The sequence below is a fragment of the Morchella importuna genome (assembly GCF_003444635.1).
Source record: "Morchella importuna strain M04M26 chromosome Unknown Morimp01GS003, whole genome shotgun sequence".
In the NCBI taxonomy this organism is placed as follows: Eukaryota; Fungi; Ascomycota; class Pezizomycetes; order Pezizales; family Morchellaceae; genus Morchella; species Morchella importuna.
Genome location: NW_025763400.1, coordinates 2,204,981 through 2,225,608, shown reverse-complemented (window position 1 = coordinate 2,225,608; position 20,628 = coordinate 2,204,981). Strand labels below are relative to the sequence as shown.

The 20,628-nt window shown below is 45.1% G+C and overlaps 9 protein-coding genes across 9 annotated transcripts; 5 read left to right on the top strand and 4 right to left on the bottom strand.

Annotated features, from left to right (window-relative positions):
* Positions 1-330: 330 nt before the first annotated feature.
* LAJ45_02114 (uncharacterized protein) lies at positions 331-1,910 on the bottom strand (the record flags this gene model as incomplete). Its single annotated transcript, XM_046111706.1, has 2 exons — positions 331-1,769; positions 1,820-1,910. 2 exons carry the CDS (start codon positions 1,908-1,910, stop codon positions 331-333), a joined length of 1,530 nt encoding a protein of 509 aa, XP_045975650.1.
* Positions 1,911-2,273: 363 nt separating this feature from the next.
* LAJ45_02113 (uncharacterized protein) lies at positions 2,274-2,822 on the top strand (the record flags this gene model as incomplete). Its single annotated transcript, XM_046111705.1, has 4 exons — positions 2,274-2,390; positions 2,456-2,534; positions 2,588-2,658; positions 2,724-2,822. 4 exons carry the CDS (start codon positions 2,274-2,276, stop codon positions 2,820-2,822), a joined length of 366 nt encoding a protein of 121 aa, XP_045975649.1.
* Positions 2,823-3,236: 414 nt separating this feature from the next.
* On the bottom strand, positions 3,237-4,429 carry LAJ45_02112 (uncharacterized protein; the record flags this gene model as incomplete). The annotated part of the gene is made up of 4 exons (XM_046111704.1): positions 3,237-4,030; positions 4,080-4,140; positions 4,193-4,229; positions 4,392-4,429. The coding sequence occupies 4 exons, from the start codon at positions 4,427-4,429 to the stop codon at positions 3,237-3,239; spliced, it is 930 nt and encodes a 309-aa protein (XP_045975648.1).
* Positions 4,430-5,260: 831 nt separating this feature from the next.
* LAJ45_02111 (uncharacterized protein) lies at positions 5,261-6,813 on the top strand (the record flags this gene model as incomplete). Its single annotated transcript, XM_046111703.1, has 5 exons — positions 5,261-5,311; positions 5,440-5,559; positions 5,627-6,413; positions 6,467-6,492; positions 6,553-6,813. The coding sequence occupies 5 exons, from the start codon at positions 5,261-5,263 to the stop codon at positions 6,811-6,813; spliced, it is 1,245 nt and encodes a 414-aa protein (XP_045975647.1).
* An 847-nt stretch (positions 6,814-7,660) lies between these two features.
* Positions 7,661-10,088, bottom strand: LAJ45_02110 (uncharacterized protein; the record flags this gene model as incomplete). Its single annotated transcript, XM_046111702.1, has 7 exons — positions 7,661-7,729; positions 7,787-8,847; positions 8,907-9,084; positions 9,233-9,450; positions 9,673-9,748; positions 9,813-9,969; positions 10,024-10,088. The coding sequence occupies 7 exons, from the start codon at positions 10,086-10,088 to the stop codon at positions 7,661-7,663; spliced, it is 1,824 nt and encodes a 607-aa protein (XP_045975646.1).
* Positions 10,089-10,673: 585 nt separating this feature from the next.
* On the top strand, positions 10,674-13,414 carry LAJ45_02109 (uncharacterized protein; the record flags this gene model as incomplete). Its single annotated transcript, XM_046111701.1, has 5 exons — positions 10,674-10,743; positions 10,809-11,156; positions 11,221-11,855; positions 11,907-12,019; positions 12,067-13,414. 5 exons carry the CDS (start codon positions 10,674-10,676, stop codon positions 13,412-13,414), a joined length of 2,514 nt encoding a protein of 837 aa, XP_045975645.1.
* An 817-nt stretch (positions 13,415-14,231) lies between these two features.
* On the top strand, positions 14,232-15,954 carry LAJ45_02108 (uncharacterized protein; the record flags this gene model as incomplete). The annotated part of the gene is made up of 3 exons (XM_046111700.1): positions 14,232-14,554; positions 14,609-15,048; positions 15,125-15,954. The coding sequence occupies 3 exons, from the start codon at positions 14,232-14,234 to the stop codon at positions 15,952-15,954; spliced, it is 1,593 nt and encodes a 530-aa protein (XP_045975644.1).
* A 33-nt stretch (positions 15,955-15,987) lies between these two features.
* On the top strand, positions 15,988-16,372 carry LAJ45_02107 (uncharacterized protein; the record flags this gene model as incomplete). The annotated part of the gene is made up of 4 exons (XM_046111699.1): positions 15,988-16,012; positions 16,065-16,084; positions 16,137-16,165; positions 16,222-16,372. 4 exons carry the CDS (start codon positions 15,988-15,990, stop codon positions 16,370-16,372), a joined length of 225 nt encoding a protein of 74 aa, XP_045975643.1.
* Positions 16,373-18,601: 2,229 nt separating this feature from the next.
* LAJ45_02106 (uncharacterized protein) lies at positions 18,602-20,094 on the bottom strand (the record flags this gene model as incomplete). The annotated part of the gene is made up of 3 exons (XM_046111698.1): positions 18,602-19,473; positions 19,537-19,811; positions 19,907-20,094. The coding sequence occupies 3 exons, from the start codon at positions 20,092-20,094 to the stop codon at positions 18,602-18,604; spliced, it is 1,335 nt and encodes a 444-aa protein (XP_045975642.1).
* Positions 20,095-20,628: the final 534 nt, after the last annotated feature.

Here is a 20,628-nt window from a genome sequence, read left to right as displayed (position 1 = left end):
TCGTAGTACTGCGTATTTTTTAACAGCACTGGAGTGCATACATGTAGCTTATACAACATGAGTACCAATATTGAACCAAACAATCATTGTTGAGTACTACTGGTAATATAATTATATAATTACATGTACTGATCTTAGTATACTACATGTAGTGGCAATCCTGAGAGCGCGGTACATCGTAATCGTTTTTTCATAAATAATTAACTTATAACGACGGTTAGTGAATAAAAATAAAATTCCCAGAAACTATCGTATTTTTATCATGGTCACATCAAAACACCTCCCCAAAAACATAAATAAAATACAAGTAAGTACTTATGGGAATAGGATTTATTTATCAGCTCTCTTCTTTAAAAATGCAATCATTGCTCTCAGCCTCCCCTCCGCATCTTCAAGCGCAAACCGCGCTTCTTTCTCTTTCTCCTTGTTTATCCTTCGATCGCCTGTAGCTTTTTTCCTTCTCTCCTCGATTCCCTTTTCAACCGCCAGCTCAAGTTCTGCGCTCCAGACCAATTCTGCCTCTGTTACGAGTAATCGTATCAAACTCTCAAGTAGCATCGCAACTTTAGCATTATCGCTGACAGAGGTCGTATTGGCAGGCCAGGGAAGATATCGATTCATGAGCTTTTCAATAGTCAAATCATCTGTTTCATTCCTCTTCGGCATAGGTGCCTTCGATGAGATGATAGTATCGAGAATGAGCTGATTCAATGCTGCCCGATAATTGGGTTGTGTAGAAATGAAGGTTGACGTAAAAAGCATAAAGCTCGACGGCGGGAAACGTAATATGATATCTTTATACTCGCGATAGAGATCATCAATGTCGATGTAACAGCGGCGATAAGATACAGATGAGAGTAGTGATAGAAATCGTTGTCGTAAAATGAAGGCTTCCATTCCACCCCATTCACATGCCACACCAATATCATCATCCTCTATATCGGGGGGGTCATCGGCCATTTCAATATCCTCCGATGGAGATTTAGATGTTGCTGAAGGGGTAGTTTCGGGTTCGTTTTGATCATCGTCGATAAAGGAACTATTAAGGCTTCCCATATTGTTCTTCTTCGGTCGTTTTGTAGAAAGCTCATCCTTATAAATCGGATTGCACCGATCTAAATTTGACCCAGTTCCGTTGGCAAGAATTGCGCGGATTACTTTTTTATAACCCGCACTCCCTTTGGTATCTGGGAGCATTTTGACAACCAGTGCGTTCTTCAACGCATCAGAGTTGCATGTTTGTTCACACGTTGCCTGTCTATCCTCCCAGTCCGCTTCCAATACATCCAGCAAGATCTCTAATTGCAGTTTCCACCATTTCCACCGTGTAGGATGTAGGACTGAACATGTGAATCCCCACCCAACGATCGCCCACACATCCTCTGCCACTGCGAATAGTGATTCACCTTCAGCAAGTTCACCGGCAAGATGATCATCAGTAGTGGTATTGGCGGCCGGCGAGTTATCTCTATCCCTTTCCTTTTTGGTCCTTCGTCCACGGACTCTGGTATCTTCAAACACCCATGCAGCCGCAAAGTCGGTATTGAGAGGTCCGATCAGCTTCAAGGCCCGACGGAGCAGAAGAAAGGCATCGATAGGTGCTGTGGGGGTAGGTTCATTCTTGGGTAGCTGACTGGTGAGGTATGGATGGGAAATGAGGGTTGTTATGAGACGAATGTGAGTGTGAGGAGGAATAAGAGCTGCGGGGGGCGAGGGAGTGGATACGCCAGGGCTTATGGCACCCCCGAGACATTCAATCGCCTGGGCATCTGAGATTTGTCAGTTATAGCAGAGGAAGGTGATGGAAGAGAAGGCAAACATAAGGATTCTTCGAGGGCGCCACGAATGCGCTCATTAAGATTATAGGGGACAGGCTTTGTTGTCCGGTATTTAGGAGAATGTCCATCCATTGCGATCGGGGGGTGGGACTTAGGTTATGTGATAAAATTAATTAGTGGGATGGGTAGGAGACGCGACCTGGAACTCGCTGATAGTCGTACTTATCTAATCTACCTATCTGGTTGTCATCAGTGATCATTGCTGCCTAAATACATGTACTACTAGAACATGTAACCACTAGGCCCCACCAAAGGAGGAGCAACCAAATCACATAGGTCATTATCCATAGCTATCAACCCTCCCTCCACCACACCACCACTACACTGCTAACCCTCCAACAAGGTACACATCGCTGTATCCCCATAACCACACAATATAATCCCCTCTACCTTCCTCATCCTATCAGGCAATTATTTGAGAAGCAACTAGTCACGATGGCCGACGTTGACATGAAGGATGCTGCTGCTGCTGCCACCGCAAAGGAGGGAAAAGCTGTCTCCAAGAGTGGACCCTCCGGTGATTCTGGGAAGCCCCGATTCGAGGTTAAGAAAGTAGGTCCCCATCAATGATTTCTAAAGTGATCTACAACGTCAAGAGATGCTGATGAGCGAAACAGTGGAATGCCGTTGCCCTATGGTCATGGGATATCGTCGTTGAGAACTGTGCCATCTGTCGCAACCATATTATGGACCTTTGTATGCCGCTTATCTACCAACGCACCTTAGAACTATTCACTAACTCGACCTAGGCATCGAGTGTCAAGCTAATCAAGCCAGCGCTGTCAGCGAGGAGTGCACCGTTGCTTGGGGCATCTGCAATGTATGTCGCACTTTGTGTTATACCCAGAGTACATATAGGTTCCAGGGCTAACCAATTTCCAACAGCATGCTTTCCATTTCCACTGCATATCTCGTTGGTTGAAAACACGTCAGGTCTGCCCACTTGACAATCGAGACTGGGAGTTCCAGAAGTACGGAAAATAAACAACTACTTTTCGTCAATTAAGGGAAACCCACCCCTTCTCTTTCTACAGAAACTATAGCATGGAAAATTCTGGGGCAGGAGAACAAATGGGGGAAATACCACTGTGCAGTCTATTGCTATTCACCCAACAGAGCCCAAAGAATTACTCGGGGTTACAGTCAGGTTTAGTCTGTTACCACTGAAACTAAGATTTCGTGTAATGGGCGTGTTTTTTTGTAATGTATCTGTTTTACCAATGGGCGTTCTACATCACCTTTTACCTCTTTTTATATTTATCGGCGAGAATTCAGGTTTTATCACGGCATGAACATAGTGATGTTCTGTTTCGGTCAAAGTGATTATGCGAACCAAGGCTTAAACTGGTTTCAGCTTTGCAAAGATCCATATTTTATAAAGACGTGCTTCTATTTGTCTCAACTCTCCTTGTACCTCGACCCCTTCCTGCCTTGCTTGTCTACGTAACTACCCAAAACCCTCAAGTCTACGCAGTACCTTTTCAGTTCCTCCAATGCCTGCTTGGCATTATCGGTCTCGGCATGTCCTTCAAACTCAACAAAGAAGATATAATTCCACTTAACTACTCGAGTGGGCCTACTCACGATGGAGGTGAGATTAAGATCGAAATCCTTGAAAACCCTCAAGGAATCGCAAAGTGCACCTGGCAACTTATGGTCGATCGTGAATGATAACAGGGATTTATCTTTCTTTTTCCCACCCCCCTCCTCCACCGTCCATTCACCTGTGCTCACACCTGATCGCTTAGTGGCCGACAACACAAAGAAGCGTGTAGTATTATCGTGGGAATCCTCGATGTTCTCGGCAAGTATCTTGAGCCCCTTCACATCACTAGCAATCTTACTGGCTATCGCACCAGCGTCCTCAAAGCCCGCAGCGATCTGAGCGGCTTTTGAGGTGGAAGAAACGTCCACTCTCTCTACACCTTTCAGGTTTGCGTTCAGCCAAGTCTCACATTGGCCGAATGCCTGAGGATGCGAGTAAATCTTTGTTATTGACTTGAGGTCCTTGGCAGGGGAGAGAAGGCAGTGGTGTACATCCAGATAAGCCTCTCCACATACGCGCGTAGAACGGTATTGCGAGGAGCGGTCGCAGAAAAGGTCGAGTGTAAAGACTACGGAGCCATTGGTGGAGTTCTCGAAGGGAACCACGCCATAGGTGACCGTGCGGTCCTCGACGGCGACGAATATGTCTACGAGTAGTTAGAGCTGTATGGTGGCTTGGGTGGTATAGTTGGGTACCTTCGATTGTGGTCTTGGGCTCAAAGACGTGGGTATTTGGGTCAAAACATTCAATCGCTGCCTACGAGATTTATTAGGGTTTGTGATATATGAGGATGGTTGGTTAGGCGTACCTGATGAGAGTAGGATGTTCGTGGCCTAGATATGCCACTGAAGGCAACGGGTTAGTTCCTGATGCCATCTTGACCGCTCGCTGCTTGTATTTGGAAGATGTTGAAGAGCTCAAGTACCGTCTCTGGATAGAGTAACTGATTTATTACAAAAGTGGAGTAGAGTGAACTAGGCAATGGTTGGCTTTCATTGACGGAATACATAAGTCTGAGCCTTGCAACAACCTGTGCGAAGTGCATTTTGGTTTTGATTGTGCTTTTCATACATTTTATATCCATTCGTGACCCTACGGACTCTGGATACACGTGCCTAATGTCTAAGAGGGCAATGGCTCTATTGTTGCTCTTTGAAGATATTTATTGTTCTCTGCGGAGTTTGTGTGCGGGGGAGGGGTCCCACAGAGCCTCCTTCACTGACTCATTCACGGAAAGAGTTCCTGTTCTTAGTTCTCTGAGAAGATCGACCGTTTACCTCACATAAAAACATGCATACTCGCGTCTAGAATAAAAAACCAGAACATGCAAATGCCTAGTTTGTATGGCAGCTCAGCGCCACTCCATACAAATAATCCCTGCTTTCTCACTTGCACGTTCTGGTTCTTTTCCCTGACGCGGGTACATGTATCCCTCTTCCCGTTTACCCCTCCGTTGGCACCATCACTGTTGAAAAATAAGAACCCCTGTCGTGCATAAATCTTTGTAGAGAAAATTCCCGCCGTTCCCCGCTACAGGAGGTTGGCCTGCGAATAGAAGGGGAAAAAATTAAAAACCACACTTGATTACTTACCCAACGAGTCCAAGTTACCTAAATTTACATCATTCTTGGACCGGGCAGCCATAGTCTCCTTTCCTCCTCGCTTCCTACCATTCCCCTCTCTTCCTCCTCCATCTCTCCTACCACATCACAATATCTTGATCTCTGCTGGTTAGTTAAGACCACATTGCATATTGGGTTTTCCTTCCACTTCCTTCCCTTCTTCCCTTTCCTTTTTTTCTTTCCTTTTTTGTGAAACAGTCTTTTGACAGCATTTTGGGGTGGAGCAGATTTGTTGAGAATACAAAGCAGCAAAGATGTCGCAAACACAGCCAAGTGAGGTGGAAAAAAACATCGAGATATGGAAGGTGGGATTTCTCTCTCATGTATAATCTAAGCCTATGTAGTCTTGCTACATAGGCTGCTGAGTTTGGTGAATTTTTGGAGGCGCGTGGAGGCTGACAAGCTTTTTTTTCTCTACGTCTTGTGTAAATAGGTCAAGAAGCTCATTAAGCGTCTCACCGAGGCGCGGGGCAATGGGACTAGTATGATCTCGCTGATTATCCCACCTAAAGACCAAATCTCCCGAGCAGCAAAGATGTTGGCCGAAGAATTCGTTAGTGCTCTCCTCTATTATACTGGAGTCGTCGTATGACGCATGAAATATATTGACAATATGGAAGGGTACCGCCTCCAACATCAAATCGCGCGTCAACCGTCTCTCTGTTCTATCTGCGATTACCTCTACTCAGCAACGTCTTAAGCTCTATCCTCGTGTTCCACCCAATGGTCTCGTTGTCTATTGTGGTGAAATCATTACCAGCGAAGGCAAGGAGCGTAAGATTAACATTGATTTCGAGCCTTTCAAGCCTATCAACACCTCACTCTACTTGTGTGATAACAAATTCCACACCGAGGCGCTTTCTGAGCTCCTTGAATCGGACAACAAGTTTGGGTTCATCATTATGGATGGTAATGGTGCACTTTTTGGCACTCTCAGCGGCAATACCAGAGAGGTTGTTCATAAGTTTTCAGTTGACCTGCCCAAGAAGCACGGTCGTGGTGGTCAATCCGCATTGCGTTTCGCCCGTCTTCGAGAAGAAAAGCGCCACAACTATGTTCGCAAGGTTGCCGAATTGGCAGTACAGAATTTCATTACTGCGGACAAGGTCAACGTTTCCGGGCTTATCTTGGCTGGTTCAGCCGACTTCAAGACTGAGCTGGCTCAGAGTGACATGTTCGATCAGCGTCTTCAGGTCAAGATCATCAAAGTTGTCGACGTGTCCTATGGCGGTGAGCATGGGTTCAATCAAGCTATCGAGCTGTCTGCCGAGACTCTCGGTAACGTAAAATTCGTCCAGGAAAAGAAATTGATCGGCAACTACTTCCAGGAGATTTCGCAGGACACCGGAAAAGTCTGTTATGGTATCGAAGATACCTTGAAAGCCATGGAACTCGGTGCTGCTGAGAGTATGCTCCCTTTCGACCATATGACTTTTATTCTGTATTCTAATACGGTGTAGCTCTGGTTGTTTTTGAGAATCTTGATGTAACTCGCTGGACCCTTAAGACCTCAACCGGAGAGGAAATTATCCTTAACACCACCAAGCAGCAGGAGGTGGACCGGGAGAAGTTCATGGACAAAGAATCGGGCCAGGAAATGGAGGTCATTGAGTCCATCCCCTTCCTTGAGTGGTTGGCCGAAAAATACAAGGATTTTGGTGCCACTCTCGAGTTCGTATCAGACCGCTCTGGAGAGGGCAATCAATTTGTCAAAGGCTTTGGTGGGATCGGTGCATTCCTTAGATACAAAGTCAACTTTGAGCAGCTCGCCGAGGCTGATGATGAGGATGAATACTATGATGATTGATGGTGGGGACACCTCGCGGTTTATAGCGAGGACGTCATTCCAGACATAGGTTCTGAGGGCGTCCTTAGGATGGCGGCAGCGCTTGCGCGGTGTTCGTCACTCCTAGTGGGGAGAGGGTTCAGTTGTGGTGGAGCCGAAAAATGGTGTTAGTTGTTGGGATGGTATGTTACTTGAAATCCGTCGATCTTGAAATGGTACGATGCGATTAACAAAAAATGCAGATTAGTTGAACCCGAAGTCATGGAGAAAGGTAAAAGACAGTCGCTACCACAAATCATTGAGGCTGGCACTGGGAATGCGGGTGGGTGGATAGGCGTTCAATCATATTTTCTTTGGCTTTTGGATCTGGGAGATGGCTGGCTGGGCTTAGGGAAAAAAACGTTTTATCTAGGAAATCAATTTCGTTGCATTGAAAATCTCACCAATGTTCTACATCTTTTACTAGAATGTTCTGCACTGTGAATTTTTATTTTTAGAGGTTGGTTCATGTGATATCACTCGTAGAGCTTTTTCGATAGATCCGGGCGGGTGGTTTGGTTACTTTATGCAGCTGGCTCGATTAGAGTAGAAAAAAGCTGGCGTGCTTCTAAATGTAGATTGAGAGTGTGCTGGGTGGAAGACCTGGATATATATGTACCTCCATGGCATACTTGCTGTGAGAATAAGCTTCCACTACAGCTTTTCATATAGATTCTATCTCTATCAGAAGTTTGAGAATGTGCAGATCTTTATGGCAAAGATAGTTTTTCAAGTCTAAGACTTATAAATGGAAATTAGGCATTGTACTCATTGTGGGATTCATTTACGCTAAATATACTCCATTTGATAACTAGCTGCCCAAATCGACCTATTCCCTCTCGATAACTGCAGGGGCCTTGATCTCTTTGCCCGCGAAACGCTCTAGCCCCTCACCAGCCTATTCGGTCAGATTAGTATAAGGATCCATTAACAAAGTCATTCGGAAAAGACTTACATATGACACCAAAGGAGAAACCTCAATGCCAGTAACATCTTCATTTGTCTCGCTTATCACAGTCGCCCCGGCAGCTTCCATCCACTTCTTTCCTTGCCTGAGAACGTCCCTCTTACTGGTGTCTGGGTCATCCTCTCCAGTTCCCCTGGCGTTCTTGAGGGGCGAAAATTCATCCTCACGCTTCACTTCAAGACAGGCAAAACGAGACAGTGGAATCCTTGGAAAGATATCAAATACAAACTGTTCAAGTTTGATGCCGTTTGGCTTTTCAGGCTTAAACTGCTCTCCAGTTGTAGTGTCACAATAAGGAATCTTCTTCCTTGCGATATGATGAGGCAGACTATGTACCCACTCAGGAATAGTCTCCAAAAAGCGGGTTGAGTAGTAATGGTTGACAATATTCGCAGCTCGGAATTTAAGGATGCTCTTGTTCTTCTCGTCGAGGGCTTCTGCAGTCTCGGAATCGATCTCGGAATATTCAACAACATCGGGCTTTCCGTTTTTCAGGATTATGAGACCCACAGACTCGGTAGCGTTTCGTTTACGGACCACCTTAGTTGCAAGGTCGACATCTTTTGATGCGGAGAATCCTATGAATACTGGATCGCACACCTTGACGAGACTGTTGTCGACACAGTATGCGTGGACATGCTCAATAGACCTTGCACGAAGGTCGGTAAGGACGGATGAAGTGATAAGGGCCTGGTAGATCCCACCGTTGCCATCAGGAGCGACAGCAACCTTTGATTTTGATTCGAGGATGATTTTACCCTCATTCGAAATGCAGGGTAGGACACCCTGCTCAAAGAAGACGACATTCTCTTTCTCAAGCCCAAAGAAATCATTTTCTTGGAAGAATTTCTCTGTAGGGCCACGAGTGGGTCCTGATGTCATGATGTACCAAGGCACAACAGCCTTGTCCTTGCCAGCTTTCTTTGCGCCAAGGGTTTGTACACGAAGAATACGCTCGGCCTGAAGCTGGAAAAGGGATTTCTTTGAGGGTAGGCCAACATCGAAGCAACCCTTAGGGGCACTGGAGCCGAGACGGGTTCCCTGGCCACCTACACCAATGCGTCAATGATACTTAACATAAAATAAAGCATTTATATAAGAAGCTTACCAGCCATGAGGACTACGGCCACCTTGTTGTTACCAATCAACTCGAGACCATGTTCATTCCATGACTCGATATCAGGTAAGGCGCTATCGAGGATGGAAGCTGTTGCGGATTCAGGAAGGGGCTCGACAACCGGAGTCTCAGCTGGTGGAGGGGGAGAGAGTGCTTCTTTGGTAATGATCTATCAATGTCATAACTGATTAGCATCCTAGTTATGGTGCTCAAAAAGCTATTCAATAGTTTGTTTTTCTTTTCTTTTTTTTTTTAAAAAAATAGATAGTATAACTAACTCAAACATAATTATAGCTGATGGATGGACGGTAACTTACAGAAATCCTCTTGGGGTCCATCTTTGACAACTGCTGGAAAAGGGCAGCCTTCTCAGTGACAGTCAAGTCATCGAAAAATGCAAAAACGTGCTCTTGGCCGACTTCTGCAAACTTTTGCTTCAATTCATTGACAGCCTCTGGAGAAGGAGCTCTAATATCAGAATCTCCGCCGAGGGAGAGCTTGTTGAGGGCACTTTCAAGACCGGACTTGATTGCGGCTGCCATAATTGTATTATAGATAATGATGTATATGTGTGTATATCAGCTGGATTGGCTTAAGGAATGGATGGTGTTTCGTGTGTAGTATCACTTGATGAGGCAGTAGCAGGGGAGTAGTAACAGAGATGGATGGGAAAGGAGTAACAAGAACGAGGACAAAGCAAGATGTATTTATTTAAAGACTGAGAGATAAGCTAAGCTACAAGCAAGGAAAACCATACAACTAAACCCCGCAGAGCTTCGTGGCTCTTGGAGAAAGTATGTATGGGAGGGGGCGGGGCCCTGCGGTGTGCATATCTGTTTTTGGAAGCTTGTAGTCAGTCAATTGAGTGAGGAGCCAGTGCGGGACGGGGAACCCCACCACGGGCTGGTCGTTGGTGGGATATGATGGTCGGAGACCCACGCATAGGATATCCTTGCAGGGGAAAGAGACTTTTTTTTGCGTGCCGAATGTGATAGAGTTGCAAGCCCAATCCTCGAGTAGAGTATCGGTGCATAGATACTCTGGCACATACACCCTACATGTAGTTACTCTAATTTGCTCTGGAATACCAACATACATAGATGTGTACCTGTGCTTTTCAATTGAGGCTTCTGGTGGCAAAGCTGAGGTCAGAAAAGTTGTAAAACATTCCATTGATCTATCCAGGTGCTACACGCATGTAGAGTTGACCTATGCCATAGGCTATGCCTGCATGCAGTAATTGTACCTAGAATCAATTTATATGATTTAAAAAAAAAGCATGTAGAGTTGACCGAGCTGCTTCCACCTAGACACGACATAGATCAGCCCTAGACACTAGGATTTGGACCCTGGTAATGCACAGCTTCCATAGAATTACCCGGCCTCGGTGCCACACAGTGAGTGGCGCTTGACGTTTAAGCCACACTCACTTTGATTTCCAGGCCCTTGGTACACTTCTAGTAACTCAGGTTGGGAATCCGGGGAAGCTATATGTCCGAAATTTCATTGATTCTCTGTCATAAGTCGGACTCTCGAAAATTTAAGCTTTTCTGCTATTTCCTTCTTACTGTCCTTCTTACACTTCGGCAATAATTAGGTAAGTAGACACGTGTGCTGAAGGGAAGGGGAGACTGAGCTCCTGGAAGTTGTTTACCTCATTTTTCCATGTACATATCGTAACTCTGTTACCAGCTATCAACATCTCGCAATAGCTATCTTCTATTTGAACTATCTTGCCTAAACAAATAGACCTTAAACATGTTCGGCATGAACGGCTCTGGGGGAATGCCCTCGCGGGGAGGGCCGCCGGTGGATCCCTTGGACTCTGGTAGGTAGCTCTCCACAACCCCTCCAACCATTGTCACCACACTCTATTTCTGACAGCTATCGTAGGCGACTACGATCCCATTCACCACCTTAATACGCTCTTCCCCCACCCTGGAACGCTCCAGAGCGTTCCAGCAACTTCACAGGCACTCCACAACCACCTTGAATCTCTCGATACAGAGATTTCACAGCTTGTCATAACACAATCTACCACGAATGCAGACTCACTTTCACAGATCGATGCCGCAAAGGCGGAGCTCGCAGAGCTACTAGAGAATATAGATACGGTTCGGGAGAGAGCTGTCAGGACAGAGGATGCAATCGCAGCAATGACAGCAGATATTAAGAAGTTGGATTCCACGAAGAAAAATCTGACATTATCTATGACGGTGTTGAAAAGATTGCAGATGTTGAGTACGTTTTCTAAAGTGGGGGGGGGGGGGGGTTGTCATAAATGCTTTATTGACTTAGGCTTTAGCTACTGCTTATGAACAGCTCAAAACTCAATCCAAAAATCGTCAATACCGCGAATGCGCATCCCTTATGTCCGCAGTTCTCGAACTTATGGCCCACTTTAAGTCGTTTCGCTCTATAGACCAAATTGCTACACTCTCACGCAATGTTGCAGATCTCAAGGCAGAGCTTTTAGAGCAGGTCTGCGAGGATTTCGAGATGGTGTTTGTGAAGCAAGAAGTCGCAATTAGGAAAGGAATGTTGGCGGAGGCCTGTAACGTCATGGATGCACTTGGGGATGGCGCTCGAGGGCGTTTGGTAACATGGTACTGTAACACGCAATTAAGAGAGTACCGCCAAGTGTTTAGAGGCAATGATGAGGCTGGCTCATTAGATAATATTGCCAGGAGATATGCATGGTTGAAGCGAATTCTGAAGGTTTATGACGAAGAGCATCTCGGAATATTCCCACCAAGTTGGAAGGTTAATGAGGTTTTGGCAAAGATATTTTGTGAGGGAACAAAGGACGATTACAAGGGAATTTTAACGAGAGCAATGAGGAGGGAGGGCGGAAAGACTTTAGACGTAAACTTATTGCTTAAGTGTTTACAAGAGACACTAGAGTTTGAGAACTTTCTTGAAGGAAGGTTTAGCAATGATGTGAGTGTGATCTCATCCAACATAGAAAACGGAATCACTGATATTTGACAGAGAGCCTCCATAGATACTATGAGTTCTCGAGACGAAAGACCATTGATATTTGGTAAAGCAATATCAGAGGCCTTTGAGCCCTACCTCTCTCTTTGGGTGGATGCACAAGACAAGTATACTAACTCCACCGTAATCTTAGGCTCTAGCTAACCCTAACTAGGCAACTATCCAATATGATACCTTCATATCGTGCTGCTCCTCTTCGTCCACCCGATGAAGACGTCACTGTGCTTCCATCATCTATTGAGCTTTTCCATTTCTATCGCATAACCCTCGCCCAATGCGCTAAACTCTCCACGGGTTCCAAACTTCTTGACCTCTCGAAAACCTTCGCAAAATATCTTGATGAATACGCTGAGGTTGTTCTCCTTCACTATTTCTCGCCCGATAAAGCAATGTCCTTAGCAGCAGAGGATGTAGTTGTTGTATTGAACACCGCCGATTATTGTCATGTTACTACCTCACAGCTACAAGAAAAGGTGAAATCTCGCGTCGATCCAGATGTTGTAGATAAGGTCGACTTTGAACGCCAGTCAGATGCGTTCCTTGGTGTTGTGAGTGCGGCAATCCGGCTTCTCGTTCGTAAGGTCGAGATTGCAGCGGAACCTGCATGGCGCGAGATGCGAAATGCACCCTGGAGTCGTCTGGACGCAGTCGGCGATCAGAGTGGCTATGTCGGTGTCCTTATTACGGCTGTCAAATCTACTGTCGGTGAGATTTTAGGTTTGGTTGGGAAAGAAGCGTATCAGCGTGCTTTCTGCGATAAAGTCGTCGAGGCCATGGCATCTGCATTCTTGGCAAGTTTGGTGGGGTGTAGGCCCATCGGAGGGGTAGGCGCTGAACAAATGCTCCTTGACGCCTATGTTCTCAAAAAAGGATTTGAAGAACTCCTCACGCTCCGCGCAGAAGCCGGAACAACACCCCCAGTTAGTTACGTAAAATTCGTAAATAGGACACTCACCAAGGTCGATACACTTCTTAAAACTCTTCAAGTACAGAGTAGCCCAGCTGAGGGCCTCGTACAAGCATATCTCATCCATATATCCGACCGCTCAGATACCAACTTCCGCAAGGTACTTGACCTTAAAGGAATTCGCAGGCCTGATCAATCTAGCTTTGTTGAGTTGTTTCGTGCACATATGGTAACACACGACAATCTCGTCGAGTCAAATCCCTTCCTGACAGCCCTTGTCGTGCCATCTGGCAATATTGGCTCCACCCCAGGCGGAGGTAGTAACAACATTGGTGGTCTTGGGATCGCTGGTGTCGGTAGTAGTGGACTCCCAGGCGCTGGTGTGCTCGTGCCGCCGAGGTTTGACCCAAGCGGGCTGGGGAGCGCAATTATGAATGCAGCAAGAGATGGCGTCGACAGGTTACAAACACAGACCCCCGGCGAAACCGATGGAGAAGAGGGTTTGGAGGGGAATTTAAGGACATTGGGGAGATTGTTTAGGAGGGATGGAAGTGGAATAGGTATTAGAGGACGATTTGGAAGGGAAGGAGGATAGTGAGTGTGATGAGTTTTAGGGACAATTATTGTATAGTACTCTGTAGTTATTGCGGTAAATTTTGTGGTCTTAATATAAAAACCGAAAACCATTTATTTGATGATGACTATACACTGCACACACTCTGACATTTGTATCTCATCACAGATATACCTACATGTAATTACATAAGTTAAAGTCTGTTCGAAGAGACTACATGTACATGTATGTAACGGTATGCACTTACATATAACAAAGACTTAATACTTCTTCTAGACAGCATATATTATCCACAAATTATCACTAGATGTATTGCAAGAAGCCTTTACAACTTAGCATCTGCTTCTACAGGGTTTTAGAACTATATGTATGTACCAAGACCTATGGCTGCGATATATGACCAAGATAGATTGATGAGTGAGTAAAATTAGCTTCATCTTTCTCAAGCTCTATCGTGATTAGAGTTCGCCTCTTATGAATGTGCTTACGTGGTCTTGCTTCACGGCTCCTCACTCGGGTTAATTTTCCGATTTAGCTGCAATATATAATTACTAGCGCTAGTTTCATAACCGAGACCACACCATAGGTTACATGTACATTATAGACACATTTAAATACTAGGATAAATAAACGGAGGCGCCCATATTCGAGCCTATCGCCATAGGCTTAAGCTTTAATTTGTATTTTTAAAATCTGCTGGGACTATCGTCCTAATATATATTCTGGAAACCCCCCTGATCGCTGTTGTGCAACGTGACATTCTGGTTGTCGACACCTTTCTTCCAGAGCCTCACAGCTCTAAACAACATTTACAACAATATCTCCACGAGTTTCCACCATGAGAGAACGCATTACCTTCATAGTTTCCCACCCTTCCCACACTCACCCCGACAACTTCGAGCTCAAGAGAAATAGTCTAACAATAAAGGCTCTTCCCCAAAGCGCTCGAGAGGACCGCCTTACCTTCGACATCCGTTCTCTGCCAAAGCCGATACAACAGCTCCTTAAGGATATTAAAGAAGCTCACTTGCGATGGTCCTCAGGAAGATTTTATCAAGCAGTCGCGCCGTATAGCTCTAGGGTCTCGGCAGGACTACATATATTGACTAAGCCTGGGTGGATTGATGCCACCACACTTTTTTCAGGAGAGAAGTCGAAGGAGTAAGTTATCCCTCATAGTGTTGCTGTTAAGATATTAATAAATAGAGTATAAAGTTCAATCTTCGATGACTCTTTTCTTTCCGCTGCTTTCGATCTTCACCACTTCCCCAAAGAGAGGCTTGCGGCTGGTATTTTCGGAATAGGTCAATGGCCCAAAACCTTCTACTCGCCTGTCGAGTCTATTGCACCTTTTCGAGCATTTTTGCAGAAGCTGTTGATGTGGCATCATGGGATATTGAACAAAGACAGTATCCATTGGATGGAGCGATTAGAGAAGCTTGATGATGCAGATTATATAGATCTGAAATACGATGCTATTTCGCAGAAATTCGAAGCGAGTATCTTCTGGGGCCCAGGAGAAAAAGTGTGGAGTGAGACGCTTGAAGGAAACGGCGATGTAGAGATTGGAGTTATGGGTGTTGAGAAAGGTATTGAAGAAGACGAGTTGAAGTTGGCGGGATTTATTTATGAAATTGGAGAGAGTAAAGATTTCGGTGCGTTACCTTGGGCTTATAGCTCTGTTCTAGCTCCTTTTCCCTTTTCTACCGTGGCTGATAAGTTATCTCCTAGAACCAACATTGTTCTCATTCCCTTCCCGCCACCATACACACCCTTCTACCTTCACCCTCACCATCCCGCAGCCCACTGGTCTTCATCCTCGTATCCATATTTCTCTCCCAGGCGCCCTACAACCACCTCAAGAAGAGTGCACTCTCAATGCCCACTTTAACATCCCTTCTGCACTCTTCGTCGATGTCTACCAGCTCGGCCCCTCCAACACAAACCTCCTCAATACTCTTAATATCAAGCGGGTTCGTGATGTGAGTGGTAATACAGACCTCGAAAAACCAGACTACAGCTCTCAGCAATGGGGAAGTCGGGTCTTGATTGAGATTGATACCGAAAGTAAGGGCGTAGGCCCACTAAAAGTGGAACTGCCACTTCATCTTAGATATCTTAACCCACGCGAGAATTCTTCCTCAGCGGAAGTAGTCTTTGCATGGCCAACAGTTTTCTGGGCATGTAAGAGTGACAACTGGGTCAAGATGGGGAATAACCCATTCGATCGCACGAACCTGGGATGGGAGGATTTGTTCCCCGAGCAGGTGATGTACTATCATCTCTCACCTACTCCTGCTCCAGTGGGTGCAGATAGTGGTATGGTAGGCGTAAAGGGTGGTGAAGGGAAGGAGGGTACTTGGGGAAGAATTCAAGTCCCGGTATTGGATAAGGGATGGGGTAACAGTGAGACTATAAAGACCTGGACAGCAGTGATTGTTGTCCTCGGGTTTTTGTGGGTCTTTATCAGGATTGCTGTCGCAAAGATTGGGAAGGGAATGGATGAAATTGGGTTTGGGACGGGAGGAAGAGAAGATGCAGTCGAGAAGAAGAAGAAATAGGCATAGGGAGGACGATGGTCTGGGACTTGAGTAATGACACTTATGAGTGCGTATGCATGTAGGTTATATAAATCTTAAAACACGGAATATAATAGTCTCAACTCTGTTAGGTGCTCTTTTGCGAGAATGCGTAAAGGGTGTATGATTATCATGATACAACGAGAAGCGCATTATTAGTATAGATCATCTCATCATACTACGCAATTAATCTGTTAGTCTCAGATTTTAGTATGATCCACGAGTGCACTCGAGCTAACCGGTCATAAGCAAAAGCTCTACTCAGTATACTTGTATGTATGCTAGTTACTGGGCGGGCAAGAGGCCGATAACCCCCTCCCCCATATCTAAACCCCTTTCTCGGGCCGGGGGTGCTGCCCAAAAGGGCAGATACAGGTTATGTGGCAATCATCGACTATGAATAACGACGAGCGGATAAATCATCAATCAATCAATATATAACGACGAGTGGGTTGCGTTGCATATATCGAGTGATAGTTCATGATGGCAAAATAGTTAATATCACTCGAGGAGGATACGTCTCGAGGTTGAGATAAGAATAATTCTACTTATAGAGAGACACATCCGTGTATAGAGTGGGTCACTATAAACAAATCCAAAATAGGTGGAAGAATCCAAAGTATACAGGACCGACTTTAAAAAAAATCGTTAATCATATAACAGAAGAAACCTTTTTAAAAGGAAATTGAATTATAAGGAAAAGAGGGTGCTGGACAATTCAGAAGGAGAATCTTATATTTTAACTGAGTTTGATAGGAAGATAATATTGGAATGAGAATACTGATGCCCATCTACGCCAGTATATCACTGAAGGTCCGATATACTCACAAGTGCAGGAGATACAAACTGCTGTATTTCAAATATAGATCTAGAAGGAGGCTACCATATGGTAAAGTATATATATATGTGTTGTTAACTGGTTTTGTTCAGAATTAATATTAGCCACTGGTTTTTTTCTCTGGTTTAAAGTTCAGCACCGGCACCAAGTCCGACGGGACTAAGCGCACACTGGAAAGCTTAAAATTCACCAGGTCATAGGCGCCAAGCTGTGTTTTCATCCCTGAGGTTTTGGCAAGCTCAGCAATGTACTTGCTCATGTTGTTATTTACTAAGAGCTTGGTGATACTGAAGTGTCTGCCTCCGGCGGTGGCTTGCAGGGCCATGAGGCTACTATGCTCTTCTGTAGCGGCATTTATGTTGGCCTTACTATCGACATTATCTAACACGAGCCTTACGATGTCTACATGCCCGCCTCAAGCCTCAGCAGTCATTTGCAGGGTAGCATTTGCATCTAGCAAAATATTGATGATGTCAATGTACCGCTCTTCTACCACCGCCGCCTAACGCAGCAATACAAACTCCAAGCTTTAGCACTCGCGAGCTAGAGCTGACAAAAATAAGTCACCTATTACACCAATTCAAGGTACCTGCATACTCGGGGTACGAGGCCACACTATCCGAATATTACCTGGAGCACAGCACGTGTGTATACTGCTTTCGTTGGTTGTCAAACAATGCAAACTTCTGAGTGGCTACTTCTGACGTTGCGAGAAGCTATATATAGCTACCTGGACACACAGAGTACGAGCTAATGTTTTACGGCGTATTTCTGGGTTTTTTCTTTCTTTTCGGGGCGCAGTGCACTCCATACTCTATATGGGCTCCTCGGAGGTTGGGGGCTTCACAACCGAAATGGTAAATGGAAGAAATAGGTGATTTTACGCCCTGCCCCACGTGTTATTTGTAGCTATGCTGCACATGATATCACTCGGTGACTTATTCTGTCTCCAGATTTTTAATTCATTAATTGCATTTCTGTCTCCAGATGTTTATTTCACAATAACTATCGAATCGCAGTTTATGATGATAGTCTTGGTTTTCGGCTACCGTTGTGGAAGCACAGCCCTTAGGAGCTAAATTAGACATCTCCCTAAATAGTAGGAGAGTATCAATATCACCAAATGTTTTTTTTTGTTTAATTCATTAATTGCATGCAACCTTACAATTATGGCAATATATCACCAAATGTTGAATCAGAACCGATAAACTGTTTTGGTCATACCAAGTTGGTAACACTGGAAGTGAACAGAAGAATAACGTCAGAATGAGCAGGATCACGATACGTCACTCAATGTCTCGGATCATAGAGGAACACTCAAGACCACCAAATTGCCTCTATAAGATTCATCATAAGGGCCATGACCCCTCCATGCTAGTAATTCATATAATTCCTTCCTCACGATGCCTTATGTACTCGCATCGAACTCATGCTACCACACCAGCCAATAGAGAAACAGAAAGAAAACGCCATCCCAATATAAAAAAAAAGAGAAATACTGTAAGTACAAGTAACGGTCCGTATCTTAAGCGATTGTAACCTAGGAAACCTAACTAGAGAACGAATATCGAAGATAAAGCTCTAGCTTGAAGAGAAAAAGTCCCTTTGAAACGAATGAATCTCTTCTCTATCACTTTACGCACCTTTTAATATCTACTGATACTATCGGAAAACTGTTCTAGAACCTAGCGACCAGCATGGATTCCCATATGCGCTAGACAAACTAAAACTCTTCCACAAATAAACTAAACCACAGAATTATTAGCTTCCCTTCAAATAAAAAGACCAGGTTTAGATCCAAAGTCTCCCCCTTGTGCCCACCACGGCCACCGTTTCAGCATCATACCTCAAGCTCTCGAAGATAACCGGATTTTCCACCCAATGATTTAAGAAGCCACCCTGTAACACACGTCTCAAGAACTGCAGTCTATGCAATTTCCACCATCGATCTACTCTCAGTACACCTTTGCTATGTACTCGCACTGTCATGCGAGATCCACGGACACGGTCGTTCTTGTCGAGTGCCTCGCTATAACGTGGTCCCTTCAGTGGATTCTCAACGGAATGGAGAATGTCCGCAAAGGCAGAGTGTTGTGTTTTTTTGTTTCTCTTTGAAAGGTGTTTCTTGGATCCTGAAGATAATCTTTGCAGACTCTCGAGGAGGTTGTCATGGCGTGGGTATGGGACATATCTCTGGATAAATTTCTTATGTTCGTTGGGGTCGTCAAGTTCATCCTCTTCGGCCAAAGTGTAGCTCTTCTCATATAACAAGGCAATATTCTCGCCGGCGGCAATCTGCACCGATATTTCACTTGAATCGAGTTGGTCCACTAAAGCATCAATAGATGAGCTAGTTATTGCCTCGGCGTCTTCAAGTTGGGTACATAAGCTCCCCCATTCCTCGAGCGCCGCAGTTACGACGCCTTCGTCGTCCCCAGCGCCAACACTGTGGCCATCAGACTCGATTATCTCAAGGAGGAAATTCATTATTTCTTCGGTCTCCGAGAGAGCGGCCCCACCGTAGAAGGTTGTTGCGCCAAGAGTATGAATCAAGAGAGATTTGAGAGGAAGGGAGGCGTTGTCCGTTATTTGTCTGCATAAAGTGGTTTGAAGTTTGTGAAAAAGATCTTCGGTTGGGTCGGTGATTATTGTAATCGCAAGAGCTAAGAATGTTTATTAGCGGATTCCTTTAGATGTTTTGGTAGTTTATATTGGTTGAAACCAACCTTTTGCAGCCAAAATCCCCTCCTTTTCTGTTCGCCCGTTCTTGATACTCCTCACCATGGAGTCGATAAGGTCGGTCTTCTTAGAGTAAATCTCCTCCTTCGCATACTTTGCCGACAAAATCCGGATATAAGCAGCGAACGCTTCCTCTCTGCCTGCAAAGCTACTCTTTTTTCTCTCTGTAATCTCCATCATCCGGTCACCTAGCTCCTCCTGCCAGCCTTTTGAGGTTTCATCGTCGTCATCGAGGGTGGCAAGTTCGTCGACAGATCCGAGACTGGGAACGAAGTTCTTCGAGTTAGGATAATTCTTTTTGGAATTTTTTCTTTTGCGATTGTAAGTAATCTAGACTGAAGTTAAGACATATCATACCTGAAATTTGTTTCGTCACTTAGGTCGCCACCTTCATCATCGGTTCCAGCTCTAGAGGCGGCCCGAGAGCCCGCGCGAGAGGTTGTGCGTGAATTTGCACGAGAAGAGGCGGCCGACGAGGCGCGAGACTGAGCTTTTCGAGATACCGTTTTACCACTACCGAGGGCCTTTCGACGGAGATCAGACATGTTTATTGAGGTAGCTTTATTTCCTTGTTCAGTTCTTCAGCTGGTATCCTTTAAACGAGTTTGGTACCAAATTCAAGTGAGTAATATGAGAGGGTGAAATGTCGTCACAAGTGGGGTTATCGATAGCTATATAGACGAAGTTTTGGTGTTGACTGGGAAAGTACTTTTACAGCAAGAAAATGGAAGAAAGGTTTCTGTGTGTAGTGGGTTTACGAAGGAGGAGGGAGGGGTGGAGAAAAAGCAAGTGACTAGAGAGGAAGATAATCAGGTGTTTTGAGTCATGAAGGGGTGGAAAATCTAGGGCGATCAAAGAGGTACGAATGATGTAAACTGGGCTTGATTATGGTCAGAGGAACATCTAATACATGTGTGTACGTAAAGTGCATCACATATTGGCTGTCCGGGGCACTGCCAGACTGAAAGCCAGTCCCAGCGGGGAAACAGCTTTTAGCAGTTAGGGCTACCATATCTTGCTCTAAGCATGTGAAATCCAGAAAACAAGACAGGACCGTACCTACATGCTTACTGTGGTTC